Source organism: Lupinus angustifolius, chromosome LG12 (genome assembly GCF_001865875.1).
Source record: "Lupinus angustifolius cultivar Tanjil chromosome LG12, LupAngTanjil_v1.0, whole genome shotgun sequence".
NCBI classification, from domain to species: domain Eukaryota; kingdom Viridiplantae; phylum Streptophyta; class Magnoliopsida; order Fabales; family Fabaceae; genus Lupinus; species Lupinus angustifolius.
In genome coordinates this window covers 7,787,799-7,807,456 of record NC_032020.1, presented here as the reverse complement: position 1 = coordinate 7,807,456, position 19,658 = coordinate 7,787,799, and the positions used below count along the sequence as shown (strand labels likewise).

General features: G+C 32.1%; 2 protein-coding genes across 3 annotated transcripts; both read right to left on the bottom strand.

The window, feature by feature from the left end:
• LOC109362809 (DNA replication licensing factor MCM3) lies at positions 2,465-8,192 on the bottom strand. 2 transcript variants are annotated; one of them, XM_019608836.1, is made up of 17 exons: positions 8,041-8,192; positions 7,841-7,950; positions 7,526-7,734; positions 6,626-6,756; positions 6,299-6,537; positions 5,974-6,210; positions 5,709-5,863; positions 5,420-5,628; positions 5,132-5,297; positions 4,847-5,055; positions 4,555-4,614; positions 4,370-4,459; positions 3,713-3,867; positions 3,423-3,503; positions 3,193-3,334; positions 3,000-3,104; positions 2,465-2,779 (listed from the first exon to the last, which is right to left on the bottom strand). In XM_019608836.1, exons 1-16 carry the CDS (start codon positions 8,104-8,106, stop codon positions 3,045-3,047), a joined length of 2,319 nt encoding a protein of 772 aa, XP_019464381.1. In that variant the 5' UTR covers positions 8,107-8,192; the 3' UTR covers positions 2,465-2,779; positions 3,000-3,044. The 2 variants fall into 2 exon arrangements, with proteins under 2 accessions (XP_019464381.1, XP_019464382.1); XM_019608837.1 differs by having other exon boundaries at positions 3,004-3,104.
• On the bottom strand, positions 10,315-15,405 carry LOC109362634 (3-oxoacyl-[acyl-carrier-protein] synthase I, chloroplastic-like). Its single transcript, XM_019608578.1, has 7 exons — positions 14,789-15,405; positions 13,752-14,183; positions 13,221-13,394; positions 11,545-11,658; positions 11,313-11,414; positions 10,755-10,821; positions 10,315-10,654 (listed from the first exon to the last, which is right to left on the bottom strand). The coding sequence occupies exons 1-7, from the start codon at positions 15,233-15,235 to the stop codon at positions 10,587-10,589; spliced, it is 1,404 nt and encodes a 467-aa protein (XP_019464123.1). The 5' UTR covers positions 15,236-15,405; the 3' UTR covers positions 10,315-10,586.

Here is a 19,658-nt window from a genome sequence, read left to right as displayed (position 1 = left end):
TAATTAATGACGTTAAAGGAGAACATAAACACAAAGCTTTACCCCACAAGGTAAAAGATTGTTTTCCAGATTTGAACTCAAATTCCTAGTCAGAAATCTAGAAAATAGTATGAACTGTATATAATTTGATAAGAAGATCAATATGATATGATCAAAATAAACTTCTAAGCATATCTTTTAGGTGAGACCGAGTTTAACAACATCAACAAAATACCTAGAAAATCGTTGGAACATAAAATAATTTTGTGTATATCTATATATTAAAAAAAATACCTCGTGTCTTCAGAGGAAAACTCCACAAAAGTAGTCTAGGAATGATAAGTGATGCCTTGAGATCAAATAATGTTTCCTTGGAATGCTTTGCCCCAATATATATATAAGAAAATGTGATAACCAAAAGAAAGATTTTTTCACCTAAATTATATTTCATATATTGTTTTATGTCAACGAAAACATATATATCAATTAAAAAATTTAATTTTTTATTTATTTATTATTTTTTCTTCATTATTATGAGATACAATTATCATTATTACTTTTTTTTACTGGCTAGGGTATCCCCTTACACATGTTGACTTTTCAATATTGTAATAATATTTTTTAAAAGAAATAAGATTTAATGTGATTCAATGTTTATTGAAAAATAAAAAAAGTAATTATGTTACACTTAAAAGCAAACATGTCAAATATGAAGAAAAAAATGAAAACATTTCATCTAAGGATGGAAATAGGTTATACTATCAATCAGAGACTTAGTATCTGACTTATAATAGGTTACGCCAAATATTTTTAGTAATTATGTGAGACTTAGACTTCTCTATAATCTTATTTAACCAAAATAGGTTAGACACGTACTTCCTAAAAAGCCTAACAGATTGGCCTATATAATTTTGTTTTATATTTATATTAATTATTTTATATAATATATATAAATCTTATAGGTAATTTGACATTGGAAAATTAGGATGTTAGATTTGTCAATTAAGACTGACATATTTAAATGTGGGAACATATCTGCTGTCCCACAGCTTTGTGTCACTCCATGTGTCAGGAGATGTGATTGGTCAAAAAAATATTTAATAATTATAATTAATTTTTTTCAACCAATCAGAGTTGATGGTACATGGAATGGTACACAAAGTGGGACATGGTTCCTTTAAATGTACACCTATTAGTCTACTTAACAGTCTATTAACCTATTTAAATATCTTAGATTATACTGAATTTTTAAATATGCTAATAAGTCATGCTACATTTTTAAACATATCAAACTTTGGCTGAAAAAACTTAAAAAAATAAATAGGTAAGACTTGAGTTGTAATATGTTAAACAGTTCAGACCTATTTAAACCAATATCTAACCTGTTTCCACAAAGAATTCATGGTAATTAATATTTCATCATTTAAAAAGGAATGTGTTTACTCCCTTTTGTGAATAAAATAAATAATTTAGTTTTCAATGATATAAAAAAATTAAAAATTATATTTTATTGAAGTGGTAAGGTCAATTAGTCGGTATTTATGAAGCTCCATTATTATTTTCCTTCCACCTAGTTCTATTGTTTCTCATCAAGATTGGGTTGGCCTTGAATATGAATTGAGATTATTGGACTATGGGGAAAACAATACAAAATTTTACATTATTTAATTTTAAAATAAATAAAAACTTGGATTCTTAAAAAATTAGTGTCATATGTCACCATCTTCTCCAATAATAAAGAGGATATGCACTAATTCAATATATCATCTTGTATAGCCTATGATAAGGATAAGAAAGTTTCTATATATTTCTCGTTCTTGCTAAACTTTGTTGATTGAATGTACTTTGACAACTGACCAGGGATTCCTTACTGTTTAAATTTGTGGAACAAAATCTAACCAGGATTTCAGTTAAATAAGTAAAACCTCCACCGGCCGCTGCACTATTTAATGCAATATGAATGGTACAAAGAAAATCACTACTTTGTGCAACCTGTTGCAAGTTTTCAGCATGACATGTTATGGGCATCTAGAGTTTCAGTAAGGTCAAAACATGTCATGTACTCTTTTTCACTCATTCTGAGCAGTTATTTCCAGATAATGTTGAGTTTCACTAATTAATTAGTCACAGGTTGACTGTTACATTTTATGCAGACACAAGTCATCGCATTGTGCCTTAAATTTTTATACCCTTATCTTTTTCCTGGAGTACAGTTGGATTAAACGTTTCTACAAAATAATGGTATATGTTTATACATTAGTTATTCGATTACCAGCACTATAGCCAGGACTTGAAATTGGCATTACTGAAATTTGAACCTAGTAATTAAACACCCCATATTTTGTTAACCAAACACAGTAGCCTAGTAGTGTAAGACTCATTGGATCTCATATATCGTAACCATGGTCAGGTCGGGTCCAGGACCAAACATGCCAAAATCAACCCTTCGTCCCATGAACATTGGTATTAGTAAGTGGCAAGAAAATTGAAAAAGTGAAGGAAATAAAGTTCATTCATAGAAGGGTTGTCTACACATAAATACTTCACAACATCAGCACTAAAAATAAAAATGAAATCAACATGTGGACAGGACTAATAAAACTAGGGGGTTAAAGTTTCCTATGACCAGAATTTGTCAAGAATAAGCAACACAATCGCACAAGTTAAATTTGTTGAAAGGCATTAGCCAAGAGCAGCTTACATGCAAACTAGTAAATAGGTAAATTCAAGAAAGTGAAAATACTTCTAACGTCTCCCTCTGGTGTAGACTGGGTACAGGGCTAGCAGCAAATTCCACTCCCTGAAATTCGTTATAGTTTGTTAAAATGAAAATTATCTTCTACCAAATATAGAAGCAGAGACTTTAGGTGCACATAAATAAATTAAAAAAGCCTTAATCGTTCCCCAATTTTGCTCTAGATTTGGAGTGAGAATTAGATGTTTCTTCCACAAGTGAATTATAAAGAGATACACCTCAGCAATGAAAAATAAAATTATCGACAATTTGCAAGATTGCATACCTGCCTAACTCTTTTGTTCAAGTGATTGTTCACCCATCTTGCATTCTATGTTATCATATGCACCATCCCATCAACTATCATCACTCTATTGTCATCTTGCAACTTCTGAAATATCCAATAAGACAAAAGACACTATTATTGAAGTTCATGCTGAAAAGATGGCAACATAGGTTAGTTCTTCAGAAGATTGTACCTGTAATAGGACTAATATATCTGCTGAGCTGTAACTGGAATCTGCCCCTTGGTTCACAACATTCTCTATGTCAGCAATGGATATGAGATCCAATCGGTTGGCACGCATATGCTGACCAAATACAGCATTAAATGCTTCAATTCTGCACTCAATATTTCACATCAGTAACAATTAGAACAATGGTAGAAATAAGAAAACAAAAATGGAGGCTAGTGATTGGCAGTTGATACCTTCCAGGAGTGAGAATGGAAGCAGTTTCAGCTGCTGCTGCTGCTGTGGAATCATCTACTTCCATGAAATCTGGTGTTGGCCTAGAAAAAAAGAAATACATGCATCAATACCCTCTATATTGTGTGGTAACATGAAAGGACTCATGGTTACTAATTTACTAATGTAGTTTCTGGCATAGAATATGAAAATAAACAAAATTTCCCTATAAGCAAAATATAGTATTCAAGTTTATAAAATGCCGTTGGTCAGTATATTTAGCATCCTCAGAGAGCATAGATTATCACTTAACCCTGTTTCATTTCTAGGACCACGGCCAGGACCATCATTTTCACCAGGATGTTGCTCAGCCCTGTTCCTCTCACGCTCCTCCATATCTGTTAGTTCTTGGTGATATATTGCAAAATTAAGAACCTTCAAAGCAGCTTCAACATCAGATTTTAAAACCTGCCAGACAGGTGAAGACTCAATCAGGTAGTCTAGTGAACACTATCATCATCTTAAACACAAGCTGGTGAGTTACCATCAGTTACAACTTAAAAGCAGAGTATAAATAGTAATAGGAAAGGCATGTAGTTAATGAGGATGGTAAGCACATGCTTGAGTAATTAGTGTAAAATTCTGTGAAATGCATGCTAAACGCATGTTTTAGGTAAATTGTATGTTTATCTAAGTTATTTTTGCTATTTGGTGTACAAATGCCAACATTACTTCTGGCTGAAGGGAACATCTTACTCCTAATATCTAACAGCTAAACAACCCAAAAGAGTGGCAAAATTTCAGTTCAGTTGCAAAATTAATTGAGCAATTTTAAAGGGGTAACTAAAACATAACACTAAAATAAAGATATACGTTTATTTGACATGGCCTCAACACATATTTTCAAAAGGGACATGTATCTCATTATAAATATTAAAAAGAGTGAACTAATATAGGCCAAGTCCAGTACCTTTCTGCTCAACTTCAATTTGGCATGAGCAGTTGAGAGACGTATTATGGTTTCTAAAGTTCTGGCAGTTATAGGCAGTGTTCCTCCAGTCTGCATAAATCCATGAAGATGTCAATAAAATCTCAAACCATTTTGTACAATGACTGATATGCTTTCAGTATAACTGTTAATGGATCAATGCTAACCTTTGCATTTGAGCCAGCATTTCTGAGCTCAGCATATGCTGTGGCAATGCGGTCAGATGCCTGTGTACAAAATTTATTGGTGTTAGAGCTACAACACAATCCAATATAATGTTGATTAAACATAACCATTGAAAGAATCAGACTAAGAAGAACCATTCAGCTTTGGAGATTGCAACATCAATATAGCAGACAAAATAACAAAAAAGAAAATAAAACTGTAGAATGTTAAAGAGAAATCACTATAGATCAATAATAAAATGCATTGCTATTAGTAACAGGAAAGGCATGTCACCTCATCAGTCAGTTCAGGTTGAATCCTATGCTTAGCATAATGAATATACTTTTTAAGAAACTTGATTGTAAGCGTATTATCATCTTTCTGATTCCTTTTCTTTTTCTGTTTCCCATGTAGCATTCTGTTATATTTGACAAAGACAGATGATTCAGTCTCAGCTTCATCTTCTCTTCCATATCCTGAGCTCCCATCAAGTGTTGCATCACCTATATTGGTAACTTAAAATGAATTAAAAAACTCCAGTATAATCATGACTGAAGGATTTGAAAAATGCTACAATACCTCCATCAGTGGTAGAGATAAATCGATGCATCCGCAAGACATGCTCTGATATTCTACGATCAATATCAGGATCCATTTGATCCAACACAATAAACAATAGATCAAACCGAGAAAGCAAGGAGTCAGGTAGGCCAATATTTTTGGTTGGGGTCAGTGAACGATCATACTGTAGAATCACACAGAAGAAACCAAACAGTCATGTTAAAAAGATATTGAAATTTCAAATGAATAAAAGCAACTATTTGTAGGTTAAACTGCACAGCAAATTACTGATGAAATGCCACTTACAGTTCCATATATGGGGTTTGCAGCAGCTACCACACTGCATCGAGCATTAAGTGATGCATGGATACCAGCTTTGGCTATAGTTACGGTCTGCTGTTCCATAACTTCATGTATAGCAACACGATCTTGATCATTCATTTTGTCAAATTCATCAATGCAGACAACACCTCTGTCAGCAAGAACCATTGCCCCAGCTTCTAGCCTTCGTTCCCCTGGTAGAAAGCAATTACATATGTTCTTGAAAAACAAAATTAACTCTAGAATTCTGTACAGCCCATGAAAAATGTTTTACCTGTTTCTTGATCTGAAGTAACTGCTGCTGTCAAACCAACCCCGGAAGAACCCCGACCTGTAGTTGATATGGCCAAGGGAGCAATATTCATAATTGCCCTTAAGAGTTGAGACTTCGCAACAGAGGGATCACCAACCATCATCATGTTAATGTCACTAAAAGAAGAAAGATGGACCAGCATTATAAGTTCCATGGTAAAGGTGTTGAACTTGAACTTATATTACAATCTGCCAGTAACAGAAGGAGATCAAGAAAAATAACTAACCCTCGCAAGTGAGTTCCATTCTTCAAGTTCTTTTCCACTCCGCTAAGCATCAATAAAACAACTGCTTTCTTTATCCAAGTATGCCCATATATAGAAGGTGCAAGTGAATTACCAAGTAGGTCAAATGTATCATTTCTTTCAGCTATCTTTTTTATGTTTTTCAGGTCTTCAGGGCTGTAGATTGGTGTGTTAGCCTCTTTGTTGAGAAGAGAAACATTGTTGGCTATGAGCACAGTCCTGCATGCATATCAATCAATCAAGTTTGTGTTCAAGAAAGAAAAAAAGGGAAAGTCATTAGAATATCAGTATATTTTCTGTAGGCTACCTGAATACACCGTTCACACTGCCTTTGCTTTTCCCTGGAAGAGCCTTATATATCCCCACAATAGCAACGCGATCTCCAGGCTTGCAGGAATCAACAAGATCATCTTCTACTATGACATCCACTGTTCTTGGGAGCTGGCCAGGAGCAGAGTTCTCAGGAACTTCTTGCATGGACAAGGTTTGATGATCTTTATATTTGCACAATCCATACTCTGTCACAAGTAAGTTGCCAGTTTCATCCTACAACAGACACTTAAACAGTAAATTCTTCTCTCTGGTAATTATATTATAAATTTATAATGTTACACATTAAAGAACTTGTGATTACCCTTGTAGGATAAACCGACCCTGTGGGCAAACCCAAATTGGATGTTATATCTCGATATTCTCGAGTAGTGAAGTTTCCCGTTGTTGGGCAGAAATGAACACTTTTGACAACCTTTGGCCTTACCAGAGAACCTATCAATAAATTAGCAGGTTAGGTTTCTGCAGGATTGAAGGGATGCTTTGTTTTCCAAAATTAATAATTGTTATCTCAAGGATTTATTCATTATCAAATATAAAATAAAGAATAAATTATATTAGAGGAAAAACTAAAGGCTAAGTTACTACTTGCAACACCAAGAAAATGCATTAGACTTATGTGGGGAAATGATCTTCACATTGTCATAATCATTGAACATACTACATAATATGCCTCTCAAGGACCAATTCAAATTATAATAAACACAACTGACATTAAAAAAAGGCAGCCCAGAGGCTCCCAGATAACCCAAATTGCCCAGGGTGGTAAAGCTTAATTCCTTGAACCAAATAACCCAGATTGCCCCACAAATTTCAGAGCAATTAACGCACAAAATAAAACATTCTCAAAGCTACAAAATAACCTTGTAACCTTTACCAACAAGCAATTGGATTAAAGATTAAAAAATGAAAAAGTTGTATGTTATTTTATAAAAGTTCCAGAACCATCTTAGGAATCAAAATCACAATCATTTTAGCACTTTCATCACATGGAAAACAACTTGTATTCAATCACATAATAAATAATAATAATAACCAAGCCTTTTACAACTAAGTGAGTAGACGACAAGGATCAACCAGGGTCATAATATACTATTGTAGATGATGTATTTCCACCCAAGTCCTTCTTAACGAGTTAACCACCTAAACTACATACACAAATAAAATAAAATAAAATAAAATAAAAGGAGGAGAAGTTGTTTACATTTGGTGATAATTCCCTCAACACAGACCATAGAACCAATGAATTCAGAGAGAAGATCCCTCGGCGTGACACGACGAGAAACAAAAGGGCCTTCAAATCCAACAAGCACTTGTTCCCCTTCTTTCAAATATTTCGGATCAATCGCGCGAGTTGCATCAGTAACCGCATCACAGAACGATTGCATGTACTCACTCGGATTCCTCAAAATCCTAAAACATCACACACACATAAAAATGGTTATATAATATTAAAAAAATAAAAACAAAATAATTAAAATGGAATTACTGGTGTGGAATTAGGGTTAATCGGAAGAACCTGTTGCCGAGGTCGCGGAAGGAGTGAAGATCGGAGATGTTGATAATGAGACGGTGGCGCTTGTGGTTGATGAGGGCTTTGATTTCGTCCATGTATATGCCTTTTCCGACCTGAGATACATTGAAACGCAAAATGAAATCGTCGTTTCAACACAACAATAAAAGATAACAAAGAGAAGAGAAAATGAAGAAAGTTCATACATCTTGGTCTAAGAAATCGGCGAATTCTCGCTTGTGAGCTGCTCTGACTTCTTCGCTCACGTCCATTTTCGGATGAGAAATTGAGAAATTGAGAAATTGAGAAATTGAGAAAATGAGAAACTGAGAAGTGGTTCCTTTTTTTCAATGCTAATAGGGTTTAGGTTTGGCGGGAAATGGAGGCTCGTGATTGCGTTAAGGCGGGAAAATGATTGGTCCGGTTCGAATCCGGTTCACGCTCTAGATATCCTACTTTTTTTTCCCTTTCCTGTCCATTAATACTTTGGGTTATATTTTTTATAAGACTCTTTATATAAAAAAGAGTATATACACTAGCAATATAAAAAATTATATACAATTTGTATATTATTTATTATTCATTTGAATTATTTTTATATAAAAGTTAATGATATTGAAAATAAATTGTGAATTATATATATATATATATTTTTCTCATGATAAAATAGTAGTTAATATTCTACTAATTGTAATTGTTATCATTATATAATATAAAATAGGGTTTACATATATAATAATTTTGTGATTCATAGTAGTTATACCGAACTCGAACATGAATATGTTTCTATTGGGAATATGTCTAGTTAAAAATTAGGGATTATTTCTAAATCTTAGTAAAGTGTTGATGTGTTGGCTTAAAACTAACATTATGCAATTGTTGTATTGATGTGTTCAAATAAAAAGGTGTAGATGACTTCAAATAAAAAGTGTACGATGTGTTCACTTAAGTTCGATTGAGATTTTTTTACTTGATTTTACTTTTATACAAAGTTATAAGGGGTAAGTTCATATTCTTATTCACAGACAACTATGAACAATTTAATGATCCAAAACTCTTTTAAAAAAATCCAAACTTCTTTGTTCAGCTTCTTTTCAAGTTGAATAAAGATATCAATCCTGCAAAGGCAACACATTTATGAATGAGTCCTCCTGATCTCCTTGAAGCTAAACAAGAGGGTTCCCAATAGTTAAAACAAGGTTTGATCGAGCTTATAGTTCTAAAGCATAGGATAATACCAACAAGATATTAGTCTAGTGGTATAATGTCCTGCTAAATTCTCAGAATAATCAAAAGATCATTAATTCGATTCCTATGAGTGACATTTGTTCTGAGAGTCAATCACACTTCGAACAAAAGGTGAGAGGATACAGTAGTACAAAAACATTGGATAATGAGACCAATTGGACATGTGAGGTAGCTAGTTCTTAATTTTCCAAGTTTCACTACCTATCTAATTTCTGACGTTTAAAATTTGAATAAATTATATTGATATCCTCTGAGTTTTAGTTATACAAGTCATTTCTCACTTTTTTAAATCTACACAAACTACCCGTCATTATTTATATGCATTACACTACTAATATTGTAGAAGAGATAAGTGTAATTTCGTAAACAAAAAATGGTGATGATTGTAATTAAGTCAAATAAAATATGGTATATCGTGCGTGCAAGTCAAATAATATAAAAATCAATATATATTCATTATTTTTGGTTCGTTACAAACTGCACCAATAATTATAAGGAAGTGTTTAAATCGCTCTTATACTATATTGTAACTAACCAAATTAATGAATATACATTGACTATTATACTATTTAGATTTGTCTTCATAATATAACACATTTTGTTTAACTTAATTACATTCTTTATCATTTTTTATATAAGAAATTATACTTATTTTTCCAACAGGATAATCAGTGTAATATATGTATATAATTATTGATGATTTGAGTAGGTTTAAAATATATATAAATGGTTTTATATAATATTATTAAAAAGGGAGTGTAAATGTACTCATAAAAAAATTCATAAAACTTTGATTGGAAGAATCCATTTTCAAAGAGCCTGCTGAAATCTGAAGTTATAAAGATCTGTATTTTAAACAAAATATAAGTCAATTGTGCTAATTATAAAAAAAGTCATATTTTCACCCAAAAAATAAGTCCTATTTTAATTGGATTTTTTAAATAGTCATGTAAATGTGGAAAAATACCACGAATAAGACTTGTTTGGAGAAAAAAATATTAAAAGTTAATGATAACAGTTATTTAACTAAGAAAACTTGACTGAAAAATTGCAGAATGTATTAAGAGCACATGGATTAAAACTTAAGTACAAATAGCTAAGAAACTTTGGAGTAATTTATCATGCATAAAAATGAATATAGCTGTTGAAGCTATTGATTTATATCATAATTACGTTGGAAAAAATGGTTGACAAATTAGGTGTAAGTACAGAATATAATGCATATAGCCATTCCTGATAATATGAATATCGTTACTTGAGAATAATGAAGAATGATAAAAATATCTGTCAAGTTACTTTCTATCCACTGTATTACCTCCAAACCATAAAATTTTCCAACTATGATAAAAATGTTCTACAACAAAATGGTCTTTAAAGGTAACCGTGAACTCAAATCAGCACAAAATTAACTAAGGCCTGCAGCTTTTATAAATCATGGACTCAACAAAAGGAACTATCAGAAAATTTCAATTATTTTAGATTTCAATGTTCTTAAGCTGGGAAATCAAGGCTTGAATGCAGAAAATGCCACCACAGAGTTGTGTCCACCAAATCCAAATGAATTTGAGATTGCTGAAATAAAACAAAGAAAATATTATCTCTCCAAAGATCTTTTATCATGTGAAAAAAGGAAGAAAAAACACCTAGGTTGTTGAATTATTTAGAAACTTACCAACATTAACTTCATGCTGTTTCTTTACATTTGGGACCGTGTCAAAATCAACTGCAGGTTCTGGATTCTGCACTCAGGACCAAGGACAAAAATATATTTAAATTAAAAGCATTGCAACATGAAGATCAAACTTAATCATCCTATTTGATTGTCAAAGAAATTCAAGGATGTTCTATTTTTAGTTTTGACAACTATCTGTATGGGTGACATGATTAAAACCTCAAACATCACTTATGTCCTCCTCAATTACAATGACAAAAAACAGCACAAGTTGACAACTTCATAATATGATGTAACCATTGTAGCAATATGATGCGTGTGAAATGAATCTCACTATCCTTCCTTGCAATGAATTGTCACAGGAATTGATTGATAACATTCAAATTACTAAGTACAATTTCAAATAATTTCAGAAACATTTATTGCCAGACCAAGAAAGAGCCCATCTATTAAGATGGCTAAAGAGAAAGGGATAAAATACTGTCATGTACCAAATATCACAATTTATCTGCTCATACCAAAAGCTCCTAGCACTTGAAAAACATTAAATAAACTTACAAATTGATTGATGGATGGGTGCAGCCATCCTGTTGTTATGGCTTTCACAGTGGCAATAGCTTCCAAACCCCCGGAAGCACCAAGGCTGTGTCCGATCAAAGACTGATACCAAATGTAGAACATTTCCATTAGTTTATGGCCAGGGAATTCAACTATCATAACGAGCTATTACCTAGGAGAAGAGAGAGAAAGCTTTCACTAAAAATAAAAGGCAAGAGTGGGATAATAATACCTTGGTGGCATTAATTTTGATGCCAGAAGTGTCTTTGAAAACCTTCTTAATGGCATTAATCTCTGCCAAATCACCAGCAAGGGTGGAAGTTGCATGTGCATTAATGTAGTTGACCTGAAAAGTACCAATTGATATGTTTACACTATGTTAATTTAGGTACGCATGAATCAATATAATAATAAAGGTAGGCCTAGTACACAAGGCTTCCACCAAGTAGGGACTGGGGAGGGTAGATATGTGTACTGACCCTCACAGACAAAGAGGTTGTTTCTAAGATTTGAACTTATGACCTCCAGGTCACAATGCAAACAACATCTTGCACTGAGGCTCACCCTCTTGCACAAATCAATATAATACAAGTAAAAAATGAATGAAACATTAAGACTAACTTCTACAGCTGGCAAACAGAACATGCACCAACTCATTACAATTTGACTTTCCTTTAGTTTCCACAAGTGGCTTAAGCAGCTCTTACTTGGAATGAAGAAATGGCAACTTGTATGAAGAATAATTTACATAAGCCACAAGATAGGTGATATCAACTTAGTTCTTGAATGATGGAGAGTGATGCTAATTTAGTACTCCAAAGAAATCAACATCAATTTAGTGCCTCGATAATAGAATAATGATATCAACTCAGACGCTCAATCATATAAAGTTGACAATCATTTAATCCCACAATAATTAGAAACTACATCAATTTAGTCCTTTAAACTCACATTTCGAAGACAAAGGGATGGTTTTTCCATTTTTGAGGGAATTAATTGTTGTCATCTATCATTCTGGGGCCACATTGATGTCAACCCCATCTTTCAGGAACCAAATGGTATTTTACTCTACTTATTATGACTTCTTGGTAGTTGGTACCACCCTAAATCATCCCGCACCCCAAAACCGATTGACTAGAACCATACACACTTACCATGTATCATGAACATCCTATTTTATATAATTAGATATCTATAATAGCCTAACTTCGCCGCATCATATCAAAACCACAGATACCAAATATCGGAGACCTAGCCCAAAATTCCAAATTATTACTACATGGAAAATGTTAGGACTTAGGATCCAATTGCAAGGTATGGGACTTGAGTTCCCTCATCCGAAGTATGGGATTTGGGTCTGGAGTTTATATGGTTGACTCTCCAACTAAAATGGCTGAGTTTTGCATTGTTTTCTCCCAACATTCGTAGCGGTTGCATAATTAGTGACACATGCATTGCAATGTTTACCTGATACTGGTCAAAGGACTAGCACACAGCCAGCCTGCGTTGGTACTGGGGCTGCAGCGTGATACTTGAATCCCATATCGGAATTATAGGATTTTGCTATGGACTATATTGCCTTGGGCTTCCAACTACAATGGTTAGTTTTGTGGTGTGGTTCTCCCAAGGTTGTATCAACAAAAAGTATATAAAAGATGTCTAACTACTATTATTTATACATGCCATCCCCTATCATATCACATAATAGAACAACTTTGTTAACATATCCAGTGTGTGTGCCAGTTAACAGAAAAGTAAAACAAGAAAATCGCAGAGACATCATCACATCCATGAGGAGGAGGCATGTAACTAATTGATCCAATAGGAAAGAAGAGAGACCAAACAAAAATTTTTAGCTGAAAAAATAGGAACAAAATCAGAAGACTGTTATAAGGAAGAAAGCAGTACCTCCTCAGGTGACACACCAGCATCTTCAAGGGTGCTCTTAATGCATGAAGACACACCAAGTCCATCAGCTCGTGGATCGGTCATGTGATAGGCATCACAGTTAACAGCACCTCCCAAGTACTCCGCCAAAATAGGCACGCCTCGCTTCATGGCATGTTCTAGACTCTCCAACACCTGTCAAGTTAAACAAAATGGTCGTTTTTTAGACACTAATAGGAGGTGAAGTTTAGATGGAGAAAAGTAGTGTACATAGAAAATGCAGTAGAATTTGCAAGTTCAACTGATATTGCCAGATTAGAAACATTAAATTTAGCAAGAAATTTTTTTCTTTTCTTCAGTCCATTAATCCTTACAATAATAGAAAGCCACAGTACTCAGTTCTTTCATTCAAATATTTAAATTTTATATTGTCAATTAAAGTGATCAGCACCCAAAGGAATAGCTTTGTGATTATCAAAAAACAGAATAATAAAAATGTTATGAAAATTTAGTTCTCTTTGAACAGTTAGGACAAGTTAAATGCTTCCTTACCAGTACTCCAGAACCTTCTCCCATTACAAAGCCATCTCTGTCCTTATCCCATGGCCTTGAAGCAGTTTTCGGGTCATCGTTTCTCTGAGATAGGGCCCTGCATGCAACAAAACCACCTAACCCAATGGGAATGATGGCAGCTTCAGTCCCACCTGCTAGCATCAAATCAGCCTCTCCTCTACGGATGTGGTTTGCTGCAGCATAAAAACAATAATTGGAGGTAGCACATGCAGTTGATATCGAATAATTTGGACCCATGAAGCCAAGGTCAATTCCGAGCAATGCTGAACCCATATTAGTGATGGCATAAGGAATGAAAAAGGGTGTTATTTTTCGATGTCCTTTCTCAATTAGAGCCTTAACTCCATCTGAAAATACTGTCAGACCACCCATGCCTGACCCAACAAGAACACCAGCCCGTTGCTTGTCAATCTGCAAAGAAAACAAAATTCAGCAATCTGTTAGTCAAGTATACATACAAAAGATTATTCAGTGTACTGTTTTAATGCCAATACAAGTACAAAAAATCAATTCAAAATCCAGACAGGGTTAATACATTGTGGTCGCCTTTAACACATTGCGATTTTTTTGGGGACTATCAAGGGTATCCCCCACCCTTCTTGGGTAAGGAACTAATCTCTTTCGGGGTGTGTGACAACCTCTCCCAACAAGTGTCGTTTCCAGGAATAGAACACTTGACCTTTGGTCATCCTGAGGATCTAGTGGGGCCTTACACCACTAGACCAACACCTTGTTGGTTAACACATTGCGACTGTGATGCTGTTACTGAGACTCGTAACCACAATATTGCAGCCGCAATTGTGAAACACTGATCTGAAATTTTGCTTAACTAAACCAACCGAACTCCTTGTCACTCACACCAACAAACATTCATACACAGCATTCTTACAAGTTTGAAAAAAAAACAATCCTAAAAAATAAATAACAGAAACTTCAGATCTAAACAGATAACTGCACAGTCCAAAACATGTAAAAACAAAAATCAAATAAAATTTCTAAAAATTCAAGAAACAAACCGTGTTAAGTTTATCAGCACCAAGGTCAGCACTTTCAAGCGCCTTCTTCCCCGCAACAATGCAATACCGGAGACAATCATCGAGCCTCCGGTCATTCTTCCCATCGATGTAACCCTCCGAACTGAACCCACGGATCTGCCCAGCGAACCGAGTCGGGAACTTCGACGCATCGAACCGGTCTATGAGGCTAACCCCACTCTCACCAGCAAGAAGCTTCTCATAGTATTGATCTACATTGTTTCCGAATACGGAAGCGAGACCCATTCCCGTTACCACAACTCTCTTCTTCGGGTCCTTCTCTCTCTGAGGGGCTGAGACTTTGGGGGTGACGGTTGCGGAGGCGGTTATGAAGGAGACGCGTCTGGGTTTGGCGGTGGCATTGGGTGATTTGGTGAGGAATGGGTCTAGGGGGGAGAAGTGGAGGGTTGGGGAGTTTAGGGTTTGCATTGTTACGGCGGAGGATACGGTGGTGGTAGGTGGCGGAGAATGCGAAGTGTGATTTTGGAAGGAGAGAAATAAGTGGTGTGGGATTTTCAGAGAGAGAGAGAGAAGAGAAAACAGTAAGCTTCTTATTTTAAGTGTTCAGCTAATGCTGTTGTGTTTTTAATATGAAAGGGGAGAAAAAGCATAATAACAATGTTTTTATCTTAGGTCTTAGGAAATGTCGAAGTAAAGAAAAGGGTGACCTACATGCCGGAGGAGCAATAAAACGAATTAATATTGCTTATTGATAAATTATAGTAGGAAGCTTTAAGTAAATTATACAAATTATCTTTTTATTTTTTATATTTATAAAAAACTTATAATTCTTATACATACTGTACATTGATTATCTGTGTGAAGTAAGAAATAAATGTGATTTTTTAAATAAAAAATATGACAAAGATAATTAAGTTAAATAAAATATGGTATATTATGGAAATAAGTATAAATAATATATTAGTCAATACATTTTCATTATTTTATGTTTGTTACAATATAGTATAAGAATGATTTAAGCAACATCTCTTTAGAATTATTGATGTATCTTATAATAAACTAAAAATAATGAAATGTATTGACTCATATTCAATTTGGACTTATTTCTACAATATATTATATTTGTTTAATTTAATTATACTTATCATTTCTTTTGTTTAAAATATCACACTTATTTCTCATCTCATACGGAAGTAGTGAGTGTAATGTATGTAAAAAAATCATTAGGTTTTTATAGGTGTAAAAAATGGATGAGTATTTTGTGTAATTTTACTAAAACTCAAAAAATATTAGTGTAATTTACTTTTATTTTTTTGTTGTTATGAGATGTTACTCGACGAAGAATTGAACTATTAATTTTATGTGATAATCTAATATGACTATATAGGAGTATATCGTTTCTTTATTAGTATGTTGCTCATTGTTTTTGTGAGTAATCAAAAGAAAATGTAGGAGGGTTATTTATTAAATGGAAAATTTTAGGGGGAGATTTTTATTTTTAATTATTACACGTGGTCGATGGAATTTATGTTGCTTATTGATTATATTTATTGGCGGAGGAGAGGGTGGTAGTAGGTGGCCAATAATGCAAGGCAAAGTGTGATTATGGAAGGAGAGAAACAAGTGGTGTGTGATACATAGGGAGGTGAATGAGTTTTAATGGGTTTGGATAATGCACAATTTAGTCATGTCTTATTGATTTGTTTTTAGGTCTCGACCCGTGTGGATATTTGTTGGATTTGGTAGTTGTGGGTTCTTGTGTAACTGGTTGGTGTCTAGAAATTCAAAGAATATTTAAAATAATTATAAATAATTTATGTAATTGTATATTCATTCTTATAATTTTATATGTTATTCACACAATTAAAAAAGAAAAGAGAATTATAAAACATAATTTACATATTATACAACTTTTATTCAAACAACACATGAGATCACTTCTTAACAACATAATATTATATCTATGGATTAGTATTATACTACAAATATGTATTAAAAAAATATAACATCACAATTTATTAAAGTTATGTTGCTACACATGAATATACATGGATTTAGGTGAAAGTAACAATTCAATGAATTTGTATTCTAGTAGATGAATATAAAAGCATCGGTTAATCCATATAATTTTATTAGAATATATTTTAAAAAATCCAATTCATTCATGTTCAATATTCAAACTTAACAAATGCATTTTAATTAATCAATTATTCTATTTTAATAAATTCAATGGTAGAATATTGAATCCATTTGTTTTTTAATTAAAACTAAAAGTACTTTAAAAAAGCATCCATTTTAAAATCCACAATTTCAATAAAGCATTTGAGAAACCTACTTAAAAAATCATTGTTTAAATATCATTTTTCTTTTAAAATCACTATTTAGAAAACATGTTTTTTAAAAACACTTTTTGAAAGAAAATCATTTTTTTATAAAAAAAAACAATTTTAAAGAAAAGCACTTTTAAAAAGTGCTTTTTAATTTTTGTGAAAATCAACTATTTAAAAAGTGATTTGAAAACTTTTGATAAATATCATTTTTGTAACACACTATAAGAATGTTTATTTGATGTTTTATGTGTAAATTTTTTAATAGATATTTAGATATGTTATATATTTAAGTAAAAAATTTATTATTAATCACACTATATTCACATATCTCATCATTGATCTTAGAATTATCTCAGCGAGAAAGTAAGAGTTGAGGTAGTTAAGGAAATTGAAAAACAATAGACAATGTTTGTTTTTTTTGTTTCGATGAATTTAATATTCATCCAAATGAGTATAATCATGAAATTCATTTAATACAATGGAAGAATTTGAATTTATCCATTATTAAAATTATATATCGGATCATATATGTTTGAATCCATAAGCTTTAATAAATGAATTTAATTTTTATGTATTTTAACGAGTTGTGAATAAGTTTATCCTTTTTAAATATAGGAATGAATTATGAGTCTGAATATCCACAACTCCCGGTACCCAATTACCCAATCAAGACTCACCTATTACTAGGTCTCAAAGCACCAATCATAATTATTAGTGGGTCTAAAAATATAAACCAAACCCAACTCATTACAAATATTACATGTAGCTACCTATGATGTCCAAATACTCATTAGCACCCTTAGAGATACAAAGAGATAAAAAAATAGTAAGCTTCTTATATTAAGATTTCAACGAATGTTGTTGTGTTTTTATCTCAGGTCTTACGAAAAGAAAAAACATAATAATATTTTATCTCAGGTCTTACGAAATCTCAAAGTTAGAAAAAATGTAAATATACATTACGTAGGACAAACTTGTGAAGATAAAAGACAATACAATTAATGTTCATTTTCTTCTTACAAGATAGAATATAAGTTTTTGGGTAGGACTCATACATTTTTTTCTCTATTCTCTTTATTTATCTCTTGCACCAAATGAGAGAAATGACAAAATTCTATCTTTTTTCTCTATACCTTTTTAACTTATCTCTACCGATCAAAACATAAACAGATTTATGTTGCTTATTGATTATGTGAGTAATCAAAAGAAAATTTTGGGGGAGATTTTCTTTTATTTTTATTTAAAGTAAACTAGTATTAGTTCTTCTTACAACAAAGATTAATTATTGTAGGAATCTAATCTAATATTTATTAATTTATAGTGTAACACATTTTATCAATAACATTTTATTTTCTTGATTATTTCACAAATATGATTACAATCTTATCCTCGGTTAATATCACTCATTAATTGATACTATTAGTGACAAAAAAAATTAGAGATATTTTTTTTAAACATAGACAATAAAAAATAAATACTACATAGAAAATATAAAGTGAGGAAGAAATCTTCTAAATGTGTCTTAGGATAAAAAACTAGAAGGTATATCTTTATTTTTATACTATAAATTTTAAGGCTTATTCTATAAAAGTCATTCACATTCTCTAATCAAAATATGATTTGAATTACTTTCCTTGTTTTGCAATCATATGGAGTTTTACTTTATTAATCTTGTATTCATGTAAGGGTAGAAATGAGTCAAACTCAACATATTAAGGATTTATTTAAGTTGAATTTGGATATGAGTTTAATGTGAATTATTTTTCAATTCAAAATTGATTAAATTAACCTTGCATCAATTCAATGATAATTGGTATACATACATATATGTCTATATCTATATATATATATATATATATATGAAGATAAATGAAACTTTTAAATCATTTTATGAAAATTTTAATATGTATAACATTTATTATATAAACATATAAATTTATATAAGTTTAACTATATATAATTTCAATTTAGTTTGATTGTTTAATAAATTTAATTCTTAATTCAAGTTCAACTTATTTTTTGCATGGGTCAACTTTATCTAGCTAAATAATAAATTGAGGGTCAACTTTATCTAGCTAAATAATAAATTGAGTTTCGAACAAATATTAATTTGGTTTTTTCTAAGTGTATTATGTTGTGTTTAAAACATTGTTAATGTTGGAGGAGAAAAAATTGGATGCAGATTTCATTAGTGACATAGTGCTTATTTTCAATGGAAAAATAAACGTTTTTACTTAAATGATTCTATCGAAATGGAGGAGTTTCACTTACTGCATGACTAAGCTAAAAACATATTTCACGTTTTAACAATTTATTTTATGAAAATCTAGTAATTGTATCTATTCATTAATTCAAAGCATTCAATTTTTATAGAACAAATAGTTAAGATATGTAGTATTGTTTTTTAACCTATTAGTCCTGGAGTTGATGAACTGCATTAAACATGTGTGTAGTGTTTTGAAATGCCAATTTTTGAAGCAACTTTTATGAATACTTCCTATAAAATACTTGTGTGGAAGTTTTAGTGCATTGTTGGAAGTGACAAAATAATAAGAGTTTGA